Consider the following 18,120-nt stretch of genomic DNA (forward strand, 5'->3'; position numbering starts at 1 on the left):
TCCTTTAGAGAAGGAAATCTGCCACCCTTACCTGGTCTGGCCTACATGTGACTTCAGATCCATAATGATGCTGTTGCCTCTTAAATGCCCTCTGAATGGCTAGCAAGCCACTAAGTTCTCAAGGGCTATGAAGAAAGGGCAATAAATGCTGGCCCAGCCAGCGACGCCCATCCAGGCAGCATTTGACAAGTGTGGCATGAAGGACCCCTAGCAAAATTGGAGTTAATGGGAACTGGGAGTAAACTCTCCGCTGCTTGGAGTCATACCTAGCACAAAGGAAGATGGTTGTGGTTGTTGGATCTCAGTCCCAGGAGTTCCTCAGGGTAGTGTCCTCGGCCCAAACATCTTCAGCTGCTTCACCAATGATCTTCCTTCCATCGTAAGGTTAGAAGTGGGATGGTACAAACTACTGCAGAGTGTTCAGAACCACTCATGACTCCTCAGATACTGAAACAGTCTGAATCTATTAGAATCGATATGCAGCCAGATCTGGACAATATTCAGCCATGGGCTGACAAGTGGCAAGTAATATTTGAGCCACACAAGTGCCTGGCAATGACTTGGCAATCTCCAACAAGAGAGAATCTAACCATCACCCTTTGACATTCAGTGGCATTACAATCACTACATTACATTACATCACCCCCACTATCAACATCCTGGGGGCTTATCATTGACCAGAAACTGAACTGGACTAGCCACATAAATACTGTGGTGACAAAAACAGGTCAGCAGTTGGGAATTCTGCAGCGAGTAACTCACCTCCTGACTCCCCAAAGCCTGTCCACAACCCACAAGTCAGGAATGTGATGGAATACTCCCCACTTGCCTGGATAAGTGGAGCTCCAACAACACTCAAGAAGCTGGACACCATCCAGGACAAAGCAGCCCACTTGATTGGCACTCTCTCCACCTTAAATATTCAGTCCCTCCACCACCAATGCACAGTGACAGCAGCGTGTACTATTGACAAGAAGCACTGCAGCAACTTACCAAGACTCCTTCGACAGCACTTTCTAAGTCTGCAACCTCTCCCACCTAGAAGGCCAAGGGCACAAGATGCATGGGAACACCACCACCTGGAAGCTCCACTCCAAGTCTCACACCATCCTGATTTGTAACTATATCGCTGTTCCTTCACTGTCGCTGGGTCAAAATCTTGGAACTCTCTCACTAACAGCACTGTGGGTGTACCTACACCACATGGACTGCAGCAGTTCAAGAAGGCAGCTCACCACCACTTTCTCAAGGGCAATTAGGGATGGACAATAAATGCAGGCCCAGCCGGCGATGCCCCCATCCTGTGAATCAATATTTTTAAAAAATGTGTTCCGCGTCTCTGATCTGCTGTGTATCCTTGCACCCTGTCTGAGTACAGCATTGATAGCAGAACCTTCTGTCACCATGGTTTTAGTTTTTATATTCCGTTCCAAAGCTCATTTGTCTCTCCACTTTTAAAATTCTACTGAAAATCCCTTTTTATTAAACTTTCAATTACCATTGCTTATCTGTACCCCCCTGGTTTGATGTTTTCCTTGTCTCTAATTTAGGAAGCCTATTCTCGTTCCCTGTCCGTCAACATGGGGCTCTCCCCTTCCTCTGTCTATCTGTATTTGGATGTTGCAATTAGAGTCTTAGCACTGGCCTAATCATGGTTTGCATACTTAAACTACCTCCCATGGCAAAAGGCAAGTATATACTGCCAATATACCATCTACATGAAAATTGCCTCTTTTGACATCAACGAAACAGTCAACATGCCCCCAGTTCCAATTTTCAACTGCCGACACCCGTTTGGCAGATGAGAAACAGGTGAAAAATGTCTACAATGTGTCACATTTACAGAAATTCTGTAGATATCAGTGGATGCCGCTCACATCCTGTACTGGCATCTACACAAGCAACATTAGGAATCTGTTCTTACAGAAGAGCAGGAATTAGGAGGGAAATTACTTGTATCGCCATTACTGTAAGTACACACATTGTCGACTGAACCTGCCAGATCTGTGATCATTGCTATCCCTAAAGTTTTGAAGACCTGTTTGTCAATAAGCCTTGTTTTTCTATCCCTTTTATACAATTTAGACATTAAGATGCTGAAAATGATATTTGATAGTCCCAGGGTGAATGATGTTACTGAAAGTAGATACCTGTATGGGGATTCTGCAAGAAGTGAGCAATTACAGTTCAAAACAGCTGAGTCAGCCCAACAGTCCACCAGCAGCACTACCCTTCCATTAACACATTCTAGAAGCATTATCATAACGCTTACAATCCCAGACAGATGAAGAGTATAATAACACCATAAAAATCACAACTGTGTTATGTGTGCTGTTAATAATCAGATAGTGCTTCTATGGGAACCAGTTCCTTCTCTATTATAAAGGTGAGCAAAGCCATTAAACTTCAAATAAATTGCACAGCTGAGCTGATTTTGATATACAAAACCACTTTTGAAAGAAATTTAAATGACTCAGTCAGCAACTCCAATAGTTGAAGTTTGCATGGAGTCACCGAGAAACTATATAACCTGTGGGATTTGTCCACTCCACTCTTCCCTGACACGGAGTGATTTTGTATAGAATGTGTGTAAGTACAAGATCACAAAAAAGATAAGGTGATCTCATTCTATTTCAACCATACCGATAAAAAGATTCGCTCCCTGATATCTAACTGAATGAGTCCAAGTTTTGTTTTGCCTCCTTGATCCTACCTGAAAGACTATTACAAATGTTAATTACTATTTTATGTGGAAAAAAAACTATTTCCTGACTTCCCTTTCATCGGTTTTAACCTGTGCCCCTTGTTTTGGTTTCTTTGTGCGCTTGGGGTTCGCCTTAGCTGCGACGTTAGTACCTCGTAGTTTTCTATATGGTCTTTTTCCTCCTTTCAAAAGCTAGATATTTAAGTTTCTTCCATCTTTCCTCATAATTTAATCTTCAATGTCAGGAAACAGCTTTGTGGCTCTTCTTTGAATAAAATGCTCTAAGTGTGGCTTAGATCATCTGCTGCACTTCTTTCAATGGCTGAACAGGCCAATTCTGGAAAAGCAAAGTCCGCCACACATGAAGTTGCCCCTTGCCAGTGGCACGGGACGATCTCTGCTGATGCCGTGTTTGCAGGGCTGGCATCTGCATTGGAGCTTCTCAAACCACATGTCGCCATGGTGGCAAACTCCTGCCCACAGCTCAGTCAGAGTTCTGTTGAAGAGTCATGCGGACTCGAAACGTTAACTGTGCTCCCTTCCACAGATGCTGCCAGACCTGCTGAGTTTTTCCAGGTATTTTTGTTTTTGTTTTCGATTTCCAGCATCCGCAGTTTTTTGCTTTTATAGCTTTCTTGACACTGATGGTGAGGGAGAATGTGAGACGAGCACTGGAAAGATGATCCATGAGACTAACTTAGGAATATAATTAAACATCCTGTTCCCTTTGTTTATTACATGTTCTGTCCCAACCTATTATTCACAAAAAGTATTAATTGGTAAAAGTTGCACTTGAGATAGAATCAAAATCAGCTTTGCTAATATCATGCTGTCAGAAATTGTTGATGTAAAATGTTTAGGAAGGTGTATTTGTAAAAGATTAGATATTAAAAGGTGACTTTCGGCAGAGTTCTGCAAAAAAATGAAATATCAATCATATTGTGCACTAACACTGTGAATAGGATATTTTAATCATATTGTGAATCATTTACAATTCTTGCCTCAATTCGATTATTTATTTAGATATTTATATGTTGAAACAGGAACCACTGATGAAGCAAATTAACATAATTTAGGTCAAATTGGTCAAATATTTTTACTTTATTTCAGCATTAACCAAATTAAAAGTAGGTTTGGTTCTGATTGTTTTAAGAATTACGCATTTCTTTTTTTTTCATTTGTAATACATTAATACATGCAGTACTATTTTTTACAGAGACCTGTTTCATAATCAAAGAATTCAGAAAAGGTGTATGATATTTACCAGCCCCTGGCACGTATCTAAATCGATAACTCGTAATGTTGTTACCAGCTTCTGTAGAGAAGTGGCCTTCCACAAAACAAGCTGTTATTATTCTTAAGAACTGATTTTCTTTCCAATATCTTGCAGGAATCATCCGAACAGCCTTACCCAACATGGACAGGGAAGCAAGAGAACAGTATTCTGTTGTCATTCAAGCCAAAGATATGGCTGGGCAGATAGGAGGCCTGTCGGGCTCGACAACTATCAATATAACTCTAACTGATGCCAATGACAATCCTCCCAGATTCCCACAAAGTATGTACCAGAGTTTAAACAATACGCTGCATAGTGTAACATTACAGTGTACCTCACCAGGGGTTTGTGCCACATTACAAAGTCCATTGTAAATCATACAGACAATTGCTTTATTTCTGTTGTCTCTGATTTCCTGCTACATATGGTCTTAATGGGCAAAGACATTAGCACTTGGGTCTCTTTATTGTGAGAGCTAATTTAAAGAAGAACATCTACTCCCTGTCAAAAGCAGTGGAAAAAGCTCCGGTTTCTCACTGACACAACTATTTGACTGACAGTCTGTTTGGCTAAATTGCTGTTGCGCATGGAAGGCTTACACCAGACACTAAGGCTGGAGTAGGTCACCCTCCAAATAACAACTCAGTGTTGTCTGAATATGAGGGCAGGCAGAAGAAGGTAAGAGTTGAAGTTTTGATTAAAGTGGAATATGATCAAGACAATCAGATCCTGTTGTGTGCAACAATGTTCTTCCCTTTAGAGTTTTCCCATCGAGATCCATCAACAACTCGAATTGATAGAGCACCTTTAATGTGGAACAAGCACCCCAAGGTGCTTCGCAGGGGCATTAACAAAAATAATCAGCAGGTCTTATATGCATTTAACCTCACATATTTAAAACAGTATGGGCGATCGCTTCTCGGCCTTTTGGCTAAGATCAAGTGTTGCAGGGGCGACACCATGGTCCTGCCAAGGCAAGGTCGGGATGGAAGGGCGATAACCAATCGCAATCTGAATCCATACCGTGGGTTACCTATCACTGTCCGAGTCACGGTGAACCACAGCGATGAAGGAGGATCACCTATGGATCGGGGCTTCTTCACCAGGAGGATCCTGTTGAAGGCGTGCGGCTTCCAAGCTACGGAGATCTTCACCCTGCACGACTCCCGCAAAGGCGGTTATTTTGACGTGACGTTCAAGCGGGTGGCAGACTGCGTCCGGCTCCTGAGGGTGTTCGAGGAGAAGAGAGACCTGCCGGAGATGAAGATCCTGACGGCGGAGCCGCACTTTTCTCTGCCGTTGCAACGGGAACGTGAGGTGATGGTGCATGTGTACAACCCCTTCGTCCCTGTCGCCGACGTGGTCACCTTCCTCACCAGGTACTTCGATAAGGTGGGGAGCGGCACTGAGATTCGAGACGACTTGGGGATCTGGACAGGCAAACGCCTGTTTAAGGTCACGCTAAAGACCGATGGTAAGGGAGCCATTTTCCACCCTCCTTCCAGTTTCGCTATCGGGGGAAACCGTGGCTACCTGGTCTACGCTGGGCAACCCAAGCATTGTCGCTCATGCGGCAAGGCTGGTCATGTGGCGGCCAACTGCAGCGCCTCCCTCTGCAAGATCTGCAAACAGGAAGGGCACCAGACAAAAGACTGCAAACAGGCCAAGTGCTGCAACCTGTGTGGCGAGGCAAGTCACCTCTACAGGACCTGCCCCAAACGCTGCCGTACTTACGCACAGGCAGCCAAAGCCGACCACGGGGAAGCAGAAGAAATGTTTCGTGTCACTCCAACCACCAAGGCCCCCAGGGAGCTCAACGGGACAAAGGAGGACACAGAGAGAGACAAGGTGGAGAAAGAGATTGAGGCAACAGAGAGCCAATCAACAGCACTACCCCCTGAACCTTCCAGTCCTCAGGACAACGAATCAATGGAGGAGGAGGCAGCAGTGGAAAAGCAGCAGGGGGAGTGGCGGACGGTGAAGAACAAGAAAAGTAAGAGGGAGCGAAGAAGAAGCAAAGGCGTTTCCCAGAGAAGCGGCAAGAGGCGTCTCCCATCCGACACGGATGACAAGGGCAGCAGCTCTTCGGATGATGAAGTGCCAGAGCGGCACCGACAGAAGAGGCGGCAAAGCTCCAGGGCGTTGGAGGACGAGACACCCGAGCTCCAGAAAATTGGAGACAACAAGGAGACCAGCGCACCCCAACTTTGCCTGCAACCTGAGGAGGCCAGTGCACCACAGCCCCTGGAATCTGGGAGCAGTGAGGCAATCATCGCACCCCAGCTCCAGGAAGCCGGGAACAGCAACCCCCCAGAGGGGGTGAGTTTTGGAGAAGCTTCTCCAGCAAAGGTCATCTCAAAATCCGCTCACTACGTGAACCTCCAGATGCCACTGGAGCAGAACACGGCCAAGGAGATCTACCTCAGCCCATCCAAAGTGAAGGAATTTGAGCTCACTACGGGTATGAAGGAGCAGACTAAAGGTCTGGGACTCTCAGAGACAGTGGGTTTGGTAGGAGAATAAATGCTTTAATATGGGTTTAAAGATTGTATCCATAAATGTGCGTAGCATTAAATCTACTACGCGATGTGTTGCGACCTTGGACTACCTAGCCAAGGTCAAAGCTGACCTGTTGTTTCTGCAGGAGTGTGCGATACCGCACCTCAGCTCCTACAGGCAATGGTCACGATGGTGGTCCCACGGGCCATCGATCTGGTCGGGCGGAAACGACTCTCGTTCCTCCGGCCTGGGTATTCTGCTGCGGGGAGGCAACTTCACCGTCTCCGAGGTCAAGGAGGTGGTGGGCGGGCGACTCCTGGTAGCAGACGTAATGTACAAGAACGCTCCACTCCGGTTAATTAACGTGTACGGCCCGGCACAAGGGGCTGAGCGGCTGGAGGTTTTTCAGCAGCTCCCACTGCTGCTGGCGACCTCCAGGCCGGTCATTCTGGGCGGGGACTTCAACTGCATCATCGATGCGGCTGGACGATCCGGCAGGGCCGGAAGCAGATTGGACGCTACGTCCAGATCCCTGATGGAAACAGTTAAGGATGCCAAGCTGCACGACGTCTTCAGCAACCCTGCAGACGGAGCGCAGCGTAGATACACCTGGTCGCGGCCAGACGGGTCCATTCGTTCCAGGATAGACTTCCTGTTTGTGTCCCGTGCATTCACAGTCAGATCCACCGAGGTCAAGCCGGTGTTCTTCTCTGACCACTGCCTCCTACTGGCGGACTGCCACTTGGAGGAAGACCTGAGGGTGGGCAGGGGGGCATGGAAGCTAAATGTGCAACTGCTGACCCCAGAGAACATTGAGGAGCTCAAGAGGGATTACAAAGGTTGGAGAACCGTGAAACCCCTCTTTGAGTCCCTGACACACTGGTGGGAAGTGATCAAGGGAAGCATCAAGAGGTTTTTCATCCGCAAAGGCACCCAGAAAGCTAGAAAGGAACAGAGGGAAATGTCCCGACTCCAGGAAAAGATGCAGAATCTGCTCCGGCTGCAGTCGATGGGGGTCGATGTCAAGGAGGAGCTCCAAGAGGTGAAGGGCCAGCAAGCCTCGCACTTTGCCTCGGAGGCCTCCAAGATCATCTTCCGTTCCAGAGTCCGCTCCGTGGAGCAGGATGAGACGTGCTCACGTTTCTTCTTCCAAAAGGTACACAGAGAGCGCTCTGTGATCAGCAGCCTGAAGGAAGAAGACGGCTCAGTAAAGTCATCACGGTCCGACATTCTGAGGATCAGCAAATCCTTTTATGCCGGTCTGTATGACGTGAAGCCCACGGACAGCACGGCCTCCCAGTCCTTCCTGTCCTCTATCACGGAGGTCTTAGACCACAGTACGCGGGAGAGCCTAGACAAACCGCTAACTCCTGACGAACTGACTAAGGCCCTCGAGTCCTTCGAGAAGAGTAAAACCCCCGGAAGCGACGGCCTGCCGGCGGAGTTGTATTCGGCTCTGTGGGACTTGATCGGCCCAGACCTGCTAGAAGTGTACGAGAGTATGCTCCTGGCCGGCAGCATGTCAGAATCCATGAGGAAAGGCATCATCACCCTCATCTACAAGCACAAGGGGGAAAGGGAGGAAATTAGAAATTGGCGACCCATTTCACTGTTGAATGTGGACTATAAGATTCTGTCCAAGGTCATCGCCAACCGGGTCAAATCCGCTCTGGAATTGGTGATTCACCCTGACCAGACCTGCTCTGTGCCAGGCAGGAAGATCTCTGACAGCCTGGCGCTGCTCAGGGATACGATTGCCTATGTACAGGACAGGGGTGTGGATACCTGCCTCATCAGCTTGGATCAGGAGAAGGCCTTTGACAGAATATCGCACACCTACATGGGGGATGTGCTCTCCAAAATGGGCTTTGGGGAGGGAATTCGAAATTGGATCCAACTGCTCTACACTAACATCAGTAGCGCAGTCTCAATCAATGGGTGGGAAACAGATAGCTTTCCGATTAAATCTGGAGTCAGGCAGGGCTGTCCTCTCTCGCCTGTCCTTTTCGTGTGCTGCATAGAACCCTTTGCCGAGTCCATCAGGAAGGATCCGGGCATAAGAGGAGTGACGATCCCAGGCAGTGGAGGCACTCAGGTAAAAGCCTCCCTGTACATGGACGACGTCGCCGTCTTCTGCTCGGATCCGCTGTCGGTGCGCAGACTGATGCACGTCTGCGACCAGTTCGAACTGGCCTCGGGAGCCAAGGTAAATCGTGGGAAGAGCGAGGCCATGTTCTTTGGGAACTGGGCTGACCGATCCTTTGTCCCCTTCACTGTCAGGGCTGACGGCCTGAAGGTGCTGGGGATATGGTTCGGAGGGACCGGGGCATGCGTTAGAAACTGGAAGGAGCGAGTGGCTATGGTGAAAAGGAAACTGGGCATGTGGGAGCGACGCTCCCTCTCCATTGCGGGTAAGAACCTGGTCATCAGGTGTGAGGTACTCTCGCTGTTGCTGTACGTGGCGCAGGTCTGGCCCATTCCACACTCCTGCGCGATGGCGATCACTCGAGCCATCTTCCGCTTTATCTGGAGGTCGAAAATGGATCGTGTCTGCAGGGACGCGATGTACAAGCCTCTAGATAAAGGGGGAAAAAACGTGCCCAACATCGCCCTCATACTGATGGCCACCTTTGTGTGTGGCTGCATCAAGCGGTGCGTAGACCCTCAGTACGCAAGCACCAAGTGTCACTACGTGCTGAGGTTCTACCTGTCCCCGGTGTTGCGAAGGATGGGTCTGGCCACGCTGCCGCGGAACGCTCCAAGTAGTTGGACCGTGCCGTACCACCTGTCCCTGGTGGAAAAATTTATGCAGAAAAACACCTTTGACCACAAGTCCATCAGGCAGTGGTCAGCACGTAACGTCCTAGAGGCCCTGAGGGATAAGGAGAGGGTGGACCCTGTGGGATGGTTCCCCGAGCAGACTGTCAAAGTCATTTGGCAGAATGCCTCATCGCCAGAACTTTCCAACAAGCACCAAGACGTAGCTTGGCTGGTGGTGAGAAAGGCCCTCCCCGTCAGATCCTTCCTACACGCCAGGAGTCTCACCCCCTCTGCACGTTGCCCTCGAGGTGGCTGTGGTGGGGAAGAGACCGTTGTTCACCTCCTTGTGGATTGTGCCTTTGCAAAGAAAGTCTGGAGAGAGATGCAGTGGTTGCTGTCGAGGTTCATCCCGAGCAGTTCTGTGACACAGGACTCTGTGCTCTACGGGCTGTTCCCAGGGACACACACCGAGACAAACATCGACTGCAGCTGGAGGATCATCAACTCGGTGAAAGACGCGCTTTGGTCTGCCCGAAACTTGTTGGTCTTCCAGCACAAAGAGTTGTCCCCGACCGATTGTTGCGGACTGGCACAATCCAAAGTCCAGGACTACGTGCTGAGGGACGCACTAAAGCTTGGGGCAGCTGCCGCAAAGGCGCAATGGGGACGGGTCGCTGTCTAAGACCTTTCTACCACAGCGCACCGAGAGACTGGGAACTGTTTAGAGCCCCTCGGGCTGTACAGATCAAAATGAAAGGCTGTAAATGATTGTAATATTGTTTGTACTGATGCACCTGGTGATACATTTTGTAAAAGTTTAACCTGGATTGTACCCTTGTAATGTTGTTTTTGAAATGGTTTTGAATGTGATTGAAGATTTTTTATGAATAAAGTATATTTTTACAATAAAAAAAAAATTTAAAACAGTATGGGCTAGAGATAGGATGACAACCCTGTAGCATTTGTCTTTGATCCACACCTCTTCTCAAAGCAACTCACTGCTGAGAGTGTGAGATTAAAGAATTTACCATTAAATTTTTGCAAGAAAAAATGTGATTGTAATTTCTACCTTAATAACAAAACATCTAGCTGCACAATATACTCATATTCACTTGTACTCCCGTTCTCCCACGACCATCTAACAGCATCTAGACCCTAATTCTTTCAGTCCTTTTGTGATCTAGCATTAATTACCTAATACCTCAAATTCCACATTGAGTTCCGCTATCCACTTTTAGCCTGTGTGAGTCATACACAGTTATGCCCTGGACTAAGGCTGGCACTCTCCATCACAGGCCCTTCATTCTTCACTGATAATATTGATACTTCTCCATATTCCCAGGGCTGAATTTTACGCTGGAGGTGGGGCCACTGCTGTAAATGTCAGCAGTGAGCCCACCCCCACTTGGTGGACTCACTACGCAGCTATTTATCAGCCGTCAGGTTGTTAATTGGCAGGAGCTGGGGATTTCGCCCCCATCAGTGAGAATGTCCCGCCTCCGAAAGCCGTTGGCTAATCAGATGACCGGCAACTCTCTCGGCCTAGCAGTGCCACGGGGAGCTGTGGGCACTGCTGGTACTGCAGCAGCCCCAGAGGGAAGCATGCCGCCAATGAGCTCAGACTGAGAGTTAATTACAAAGTCTCGCTGGGGCCAGGCAGGCAGGGCCCAGAGTGAATGGAGTGAGGCAGGCAGGGGGACTGGTGTGGACAGGACAGAAATTAGCAGAAATGCAGGGAGAGGGTGACTAGCTTGGGTGGGGGTCTCCGATGGCCACAGGGGGCCCACAAAGAGACACCCCCACCCATTGCCTGGCCACCAGTCTGCTCAGTGAAACGTGGATGGCTGCACGCTTAGCGCCTCCCTCCCCTGCTGTGGGTAAAATTGTAGTGGCGGCAGGAGATTGCCATTATGTGGCCATTTAAAGGCCTCAATTTGGCCCAAAGGCAGGCAGAGTTCCCGATGCCTTCCCTGCTGCTGGTAAAAATGCAGCACGGGGTGGTGCAGGTGGGTAGACACCAAGAACAGTTTCCTGCCATGGCGGTGAATTATAACCCCCCACCCCAACCCCTCCAACCCCCTCCACTATGACCCCTCCAACCCCCTCCACCCTGACCCCTCCAACCCCCTCCACCATGACCCCTCCAACCCCCTCCACTATGACCCCTCCACCCTGACCCCTCCAACCCCCTCCACCATGACCCCTCCAACCCCCTCCGCTATGACCCCTCCAACCCCCTCCACCCTGACCCCTCCAACCCCCTCCACCCTGACCCCTTCAACCCCCTCCACCACGACCCCCTCACTTGCCACCCCACCCCCAGGGGCTATAAAATTCAGCTCCCTGTTCAAGTTTGGACTACAGATGGTGAAAATCGACCACACTTTCTCTCCACAGATGCTGTCAGACCTGCTGAGTTTTTCGAGTAATTTTTGTTTATGTTTCACACTTCATTTGCATCTTATTCACACAAACTTCATGAGTTTCACTTGCTCTCTGCACTCACTGTTTTGAGCTAAACTCCCACATTGTAGTTTTGCTGTTCCTTGTTAATCTCTCTTTGCTCTTTGGACACACTTGTCATTGCTGGTTTCACTTACAGAGTCCATTTGCTCACAGATTGCTATTTTTTGCAAAGGTTCCGTGTGGTGACCCTCTTTTAAAATGTTTCTTCTCCCTGGACAGGAAAGTAATGGTCTACTTTTCACCAAGTCGGGGATCAGTGATTTCTTGACTGCCACTTGACTCTTATGACAATCCTATCAAACCACAAGCTCTGTGGATATAGATCCCTGAACCTATGTGACTGATTGACACTGCAGACTCCTTCTGAGAACCTCAATCCAATATAAAAAAAAAGCTCATGTCTCTGTCTGTACTCTACATTATAAATGTTTTTCATAAAATGCATTGTTATATTTATTGGACTGAGTAATGCTTCCGTCTATGATGCAAGAAGAAGCCTCTAAAAAATGATTCCAAACTGTGACCTTTCAAAGTTGACGGCCAGCTTTAGGGTCAGACAATAAATCAGTTAAAATAAAAGCAAAATACGACTGATGCTGCAGATCTGAAATAAGAACAGAAAATGCTGGAAATACTCAGTAGGTCTGTCTGTATCGCAGCTACATTAGGGTAGAGGTTAGTGTGGTGGTAATATCAGTGCATTAGGAATTCAATGACCTAGTCTACTGCTCTAGAGTCACGGGTTCAAATCCAACTGCAGCTGGTGGAATTTAAATTCAGTTAATAAATTGGAAATATAAATAGTCATAGTAATGGTGACCAGGAAACTATCATTGTTTTAAAAACCCATCTGGTTCACTAATGCCCTTTAGGGAAGGAAATCTGCTGGTCTGGCCTACATGTGACCCCAGACCCACAGCAATGTGGTTGACTCTAAACTGCCCTCTGAAATGGCTGAGCAAACCACACAGTTCAAGGGCAATTAGGGATGGGCAACAAATGCTGGCCTTGTCAGTGACACCCACATCCCATGAAAAGAATAAAGAGAAATAAAAGGTCATGGAGCATCTGTGGAGCGAGAAAAACAAGTTAACATTTCAGGTCTATTACCTTTTATCACATACAACGTATGTCATCACATCATATCAATGTCATATCACAATCAAATACAGATTTGCTTTCTGAACCATTGTGCACTCTGCCTACATTTTCTGCAATCTTTGCTTTGAAATCCTGTGAAGGTTTAACATTTCCCATTCCTCATTGTATGCTGGAGAAAGTCTAGCAATTCCATAACCACCTTCAGAATCATAAAACCATCGAATGGTTAGAGTACAGAAGGAGGCCATTCGGCCCATTGTAACCATGTTGGCTCTCTGTAAGAACTACTCAGGATGTCCCACTCTCTGGCCTTTTCCTGGTAGCCCTTCAAATTTTTATTTTTGGATAATTAGTTAATTCAGATAAAAACATAAGAATTAGGAGCAGGAGGAGTCTACACTGCCCACTGAGCCTGCTCTGCCTTCAATACAATCATGGCTAATCTTGGACTTCAATTCCACTTTTCCACTCCCCATCAGATCCCTTGATTCCCCGAGAAATCAAAAGTCTGTCTATCGCAGCCTTAAATATATTCAATCATGGAGCAGCCACAATCCTCTAGGGTAAAGAATTCCAAAGATTCACAGCTCTTTGAGTGAAGAAATTTCTCTTCATGTCAGTTCTAAATGAATGTCCCCTTATCCTGAGACTGTGTTCCCTGTGTTCGACATTACCCAGCCAGGGGAAACAACCTCTCAGTGTCTACCCTGTCAAGTCTCTTCAGATTCTTGAATATTTCAAGGAGATCATCCCTTATTCTAGACTTTGGAGAATATAGATCCAATTTACTCAGCCTCTCATTGTAGGACAACCCTCTCAGCCCAGGGACAAATCTAGCGAACGTTCACTGTACTACCTCCAATGCAAATATATCCTTCCTTAAATATAGAGACCAAAATTGCACACAGTATTCTAGATGCTGTCTCACCAAAGGCCTGTACAATTCTTGTACTCCAATCCACTTTCAATAAAGGTCAACATATTTGCTCGCTTAATTGCTTGCTGCATCTGCATGCTAACTTTTTTTTATTCTTGTATGGACACTCCTAAATTTCTTTGAACATCAACATTTACAAGTTTCATACCTTTTAAGAAGTATTCTGCTTTTCTATTCTTACGACCAAAGTCAATAACCTCACACTTACCCATTATACTCCATCTGCTATCTTGTTGCCCACTCACTTAACCTGTCCATATCTCATTACAGCCTCCTGTGTTCTCCTCACAGCTTGCATTCTCACCTTGGTCTGTTTCATCAGCAAACTTAAGATACATTACTTTCTGTCTCTTTGTCTAAATAATTAATATAATTGCAGTACTCCAATGTCCCATTCATACCTTGTCACTGCTTCCTGGCCATTAACCAATCCTCTATGCATGCTAATATATCACCCCCAACTCCATGAGCCCTTACCACTTGTGTGGCATCCTATTGAATGTCTTTTGAAAATCCAAGTATACTTCATCTACTGGTTCCCCTTTATCTATCCTACTAGTTACATCCTCAAAAACTCTAATAAATTTGTCGAACAGAATTTCCCTTTTGTAAAACCCTGTTGACTTATTTCAAATATATGAAGCTTTTCTAAGTGTATTTTTAATATTTCCCTAATAACTGGCCAGTAATCCTTCTTTTCTCTTTCCCAATTTTCTTGAATAGCAGTGATACATTTGCTAACTTCCAATCTGCTGTGATCATGCCAGAATTTAGGGGATTTTGGAAAATTATAGCTAGTGCATCCATTATCTCTGCAGCTAATGTTTTTTTAGGACCCCAGGGTGTAGGCTCTGGTGATTTATTGTCCCTCAAGATTCTGCAGTACTTTTCCTCTGCTGATATTAATTACATTAATTTTCTCATTCCCATTAGGCCCTAGGTTACCCTTTATTTCTGATATGTAACTTGTGCCTTCTACTATGAAGGCAGACATAAGTTGTTTGTTCAATACCTGTGCCATTTCCTCATTCCCCATGATAATGTCTCCTGTCTCTGCTTCTAAGGGACCAGTGATGCCTTTAGCTACTCTCTGCCTTTTTATATACTTATAAAAGCTCTTACAATCTGTCTTTATACTACTGGCTAGTTAATACTCATATCCTATTTCTTTTCCATTTTCCATTGGTGGTCCTTTGCTGGTTTCTAAAATGCTCTCCATCTTCAAACTTACTATTATTCTTTGCAACATTTTAAGCCTTTTCTTTTAATCTACTATTATTCTTAACTTCCTTGGTGAGCCACCAGTAGGTCTTTCCCACTGAGTTTTTGTTTTTCAATGGAATGTATTTTTGTTGAACATTTTGAATAGTTTCTTTAAATGTTCCCCACTCTTCATTTGTCACATACCTTCTGGTCTATTTATCCAATTAACCTAGCCAACTCTCCCCTCGTACCCATCTAATTGTCTTCATCACATGGGCTTAAATTACTGGTAGTTTTGTATTCATTATTATATTTGACAGAGATTATCTTTACATTGTGCTCAATATTCAATATTTAGAAGCATCTCTCTCTGTTTATTCACAGAACACTACCAGCTGTATGTACCTGAGTCAGCCACTGTGGGCACAGCTGTAGGTAAGATTAAGGCAACTGATCCTGATATTGGAGTGAATGCAGACATGAAATACAGTATCATCGATGGAGACGGTTTGGGCATTTTCACCATTTCAACAGACAAAGATACCAGGGAAGGAGTTATTATTCTAAAGAAGGTGATTTTTTGATATCTTTGTAAAATTAAAATGTATGATCTTGTGTTGTCTATTGGATCATTAACAAGAACGTATCTCTGTGATCTGTTCATGCATTCAGCCACTAAACTATGAAAAGAAGAAGGTGTTTACAATAAAAATAGAAGGAGAAAACACCCACATTGATCCTCGCTTTTGGAACCTGGGTCCATTCAAGGACACTGCGAATCTGAAAATTATTGTTGGAGACGTGGATGAACCTCCTGTGTTCTCTGTACCCTTTTATGTGATGGATGTTTATGAAAATACAAAGCTAGGAACTGTGGTTGGAGCAGTGACAGCACAAGACCCTGACAGTGCCAAAAACCTCATCAGGTGGGGCCTTACTGCATTTAATTCAAGGCTCAATAATGTTAGTTTTCGATCATAAGTTTACATTTTAACTTTATTGATCAGTAAACTATCCCACTGTTCAATGCTGACAACAATCACAAATGTCTTATTTACTGAATTTCCTGATGCTTGATGTATTAAGTTGTATCTGTAGTCAGTCCACCCACAGAGCATTAGAATTCCAAGCACTTAGTTCATTTTAAGTTGTTCTATTTGAAGTTTATGGTGTGTATTTTTCAATAAGAAATTTGCAAGTTTCCTGAATAGACCAACATTGAAACCCACTTCAAAGGCTTGGTTCATTTTCTGGATGGGCTACAGTATAGTGAGTGTAACGTTCCACCAGAGCGAAAGGAGAAAATATCATCAGCTGATGTGTACTGTTGTGAAGTTCATGGCCCAGAATGTCAGATGGAGAGGGATGCAATGAAGAGGAGGGTGAGAAATGGTAATAAAAATCTGTTGACCTTGATACATAAGATTGAGCGAAATAAAAGAAAAGGCATCAAGCATTTGTTAGAGTAGTTCTGACTTGCTGCCAGAGTTTGAAATAATGAGGAGGAGTTTTACGCTGGTGGATTTATGGGCCCACCAAAGCCAGCGGACTCACCGTATTTTACAGCCCCGCCCCCACCGTGACAGGACCGTAACATTCCGCCCCCGGTTTCTGTAACAGTATCACAGCATGTTGGAAACAAAAACACCCAATGTTAAGTATGTTGAATAGCAGAGTTTTAAAGGCTTCAAAAGATTATGTAGCAGGTAACAGTGGTCCTTGCAAGGGAATGAGTAGAGTGCAGTGGTGCTGCTTTTGATAATGTTGTAGAGCTTTCCAAAAAGACACAAAAATAAAGATTTATTCCATCCGATCAATACATTTGTGTCTTTTGGAATAAAGAGGTTTTCCATTTGGGACTAACAGAATGTGTTATGCAGGATGAATGTATTTAGTTTAAACAGAAAGCATTGCTTATCATGTGTTCACCACTGTGGATAATGTGAAGAGGATGCTTAGATTTTGCCCTTTGCTGTAAACTCTGTTCCCTAGTTACCTACTCCGTTGCTCTCCCTAGCAATGTTCTAAAGCTGAACCAAACTGTTCACACCCTCGGTGTCCTATTTTACCCAAGATGAGTTTCCAAAAGCTTAGCTGCAGCATCACTAATTCCGCCCATTTCCACTTCCAACAACACCCAACTTGGCCACTGTCTCAGCTCATCGACTGCTGACACCCTTATTCCTGCCTTTATTAACTCTAGACTTAACTATTTCAATGCACTCCTGGTCGGTCTGTAAACTTCAGGTCATCCAAAACTGTGCTGTCCGTGTCCGAATTCGCAGCAAGTTCCATTCACCCAATGGCCCTGTGCTCACTGACCTGCATTGGCTCCTGGTCAAACAATGTCTTGATTTTAAAATTTTCATCTTTGTTTTCAAATCACTTCAGGTCATTGCCCCTCCCTATCCCTGTGATCTCCTCCAACTCCACAACCCTCCAAGGTATCTGTGCTCCTCTAATTCTGGCCTCTTGAACATCCCCAATTTTAATTTCTCCACTGTTGGTGGCCGTGCCTTCAAGTGTCTTGGTCCTAAGCGTTGGAATTCCCTCCTCAAGCATTTCCAACTCTTTACTATTTATCCTCTTTCAAAATGCTCCTTAAAACCTACCTCTTTGACAAGCTTTTGGCCATCTGCCCCTAATATCTCCTTATATGGTTCAGTGTCAAATTTTGCTTTATAGCTGTCCTGTGAAGCACTTTAAGATGTTTCATTGCATTAAAGGCGCTATATAAATACAGGTAGTTGTTATTATTCAATCTGTGGCCAGCAGGCTGGTAGAGTAATGGCATACATAAAATTTTCAATTTATTATGTAAATATCTTTGCATTAGTACTTACAATCCTGATGTTGCCTTGACTGATGAATAATGAATTTCAGGGAAATGGTCCAGATTGAGGAGTCGATTACTTTGAAATTCAAAGCATGCTTAGAGACGACAGGAGTGAACATTTTCCAAAAGCCACGGAATCGATACAGTAGCTGGTATCAAGTAGCTGCAGTGAAGTTTGTATATCTTTTACTCAGGAACAAGTCTTGGTAGTTTTGATGAGAAGATATAAATAATTTAACTTCAGCTTTCACAAAAAATGAATTTTCTTTTTTGCACTAAGTTAAAGGGCAGTGTCATTTTTCAACTTGTTTCACAATTTTGAAAAAAAACCCAAAATA

At 45.4% G+C, this 18,120-nt stretch overlaps 1 protein-coding gene across 4 annotated transcripts in view; it reads left to right on the plus strand.

Annotated features, from left to right (window-relative positions):
• LOC144679217 (cadherin-18) overlaps positions 1 to 18,120 on the plus strand; it is a 714,816-nt gene that overhangs the window by 647,091 nt on the left and 49,605 nt on the right. For all 4 annotated transcript variants that reach the window (XM_078539657.1, XM_078539658.1, XM_078539656.1 and 1 more), the window contains 3 exons: positions 4,095 to 4,262; positions 15,331 to 15,518; positions 15,619 to 15,872. In XM_078539657.1, the coding sequence (XP_078395783.1) occupies positions 4,095 to 4,262; positions 15,331 to 15,518; positions 15,619 to 15,872 (610 nt within the window). The remainder of the gene's footprint in view (positions 1 to 4,094; positions 4,263 to 15,330; positions 15,519 to 15,618; positions 15,873 to 18,120) is intronic.

The sequence above is a fragment of the Cetorhinus maximus genome, chromosome 3 (assembly GCF_964194155.1).
Source record: "Cetorhinus maximus chromosome 3, sCetMax3.hap1.1, whole genome shotgun sequence".
NCBI classification, from domain to species: domain Eukaryota; kingdom Metazoa; phylum Chordata; class Chondrichthyes; order Lamniformes; family Cetorhinidae; genus Cetorhinus; species Cetorhinus maximus.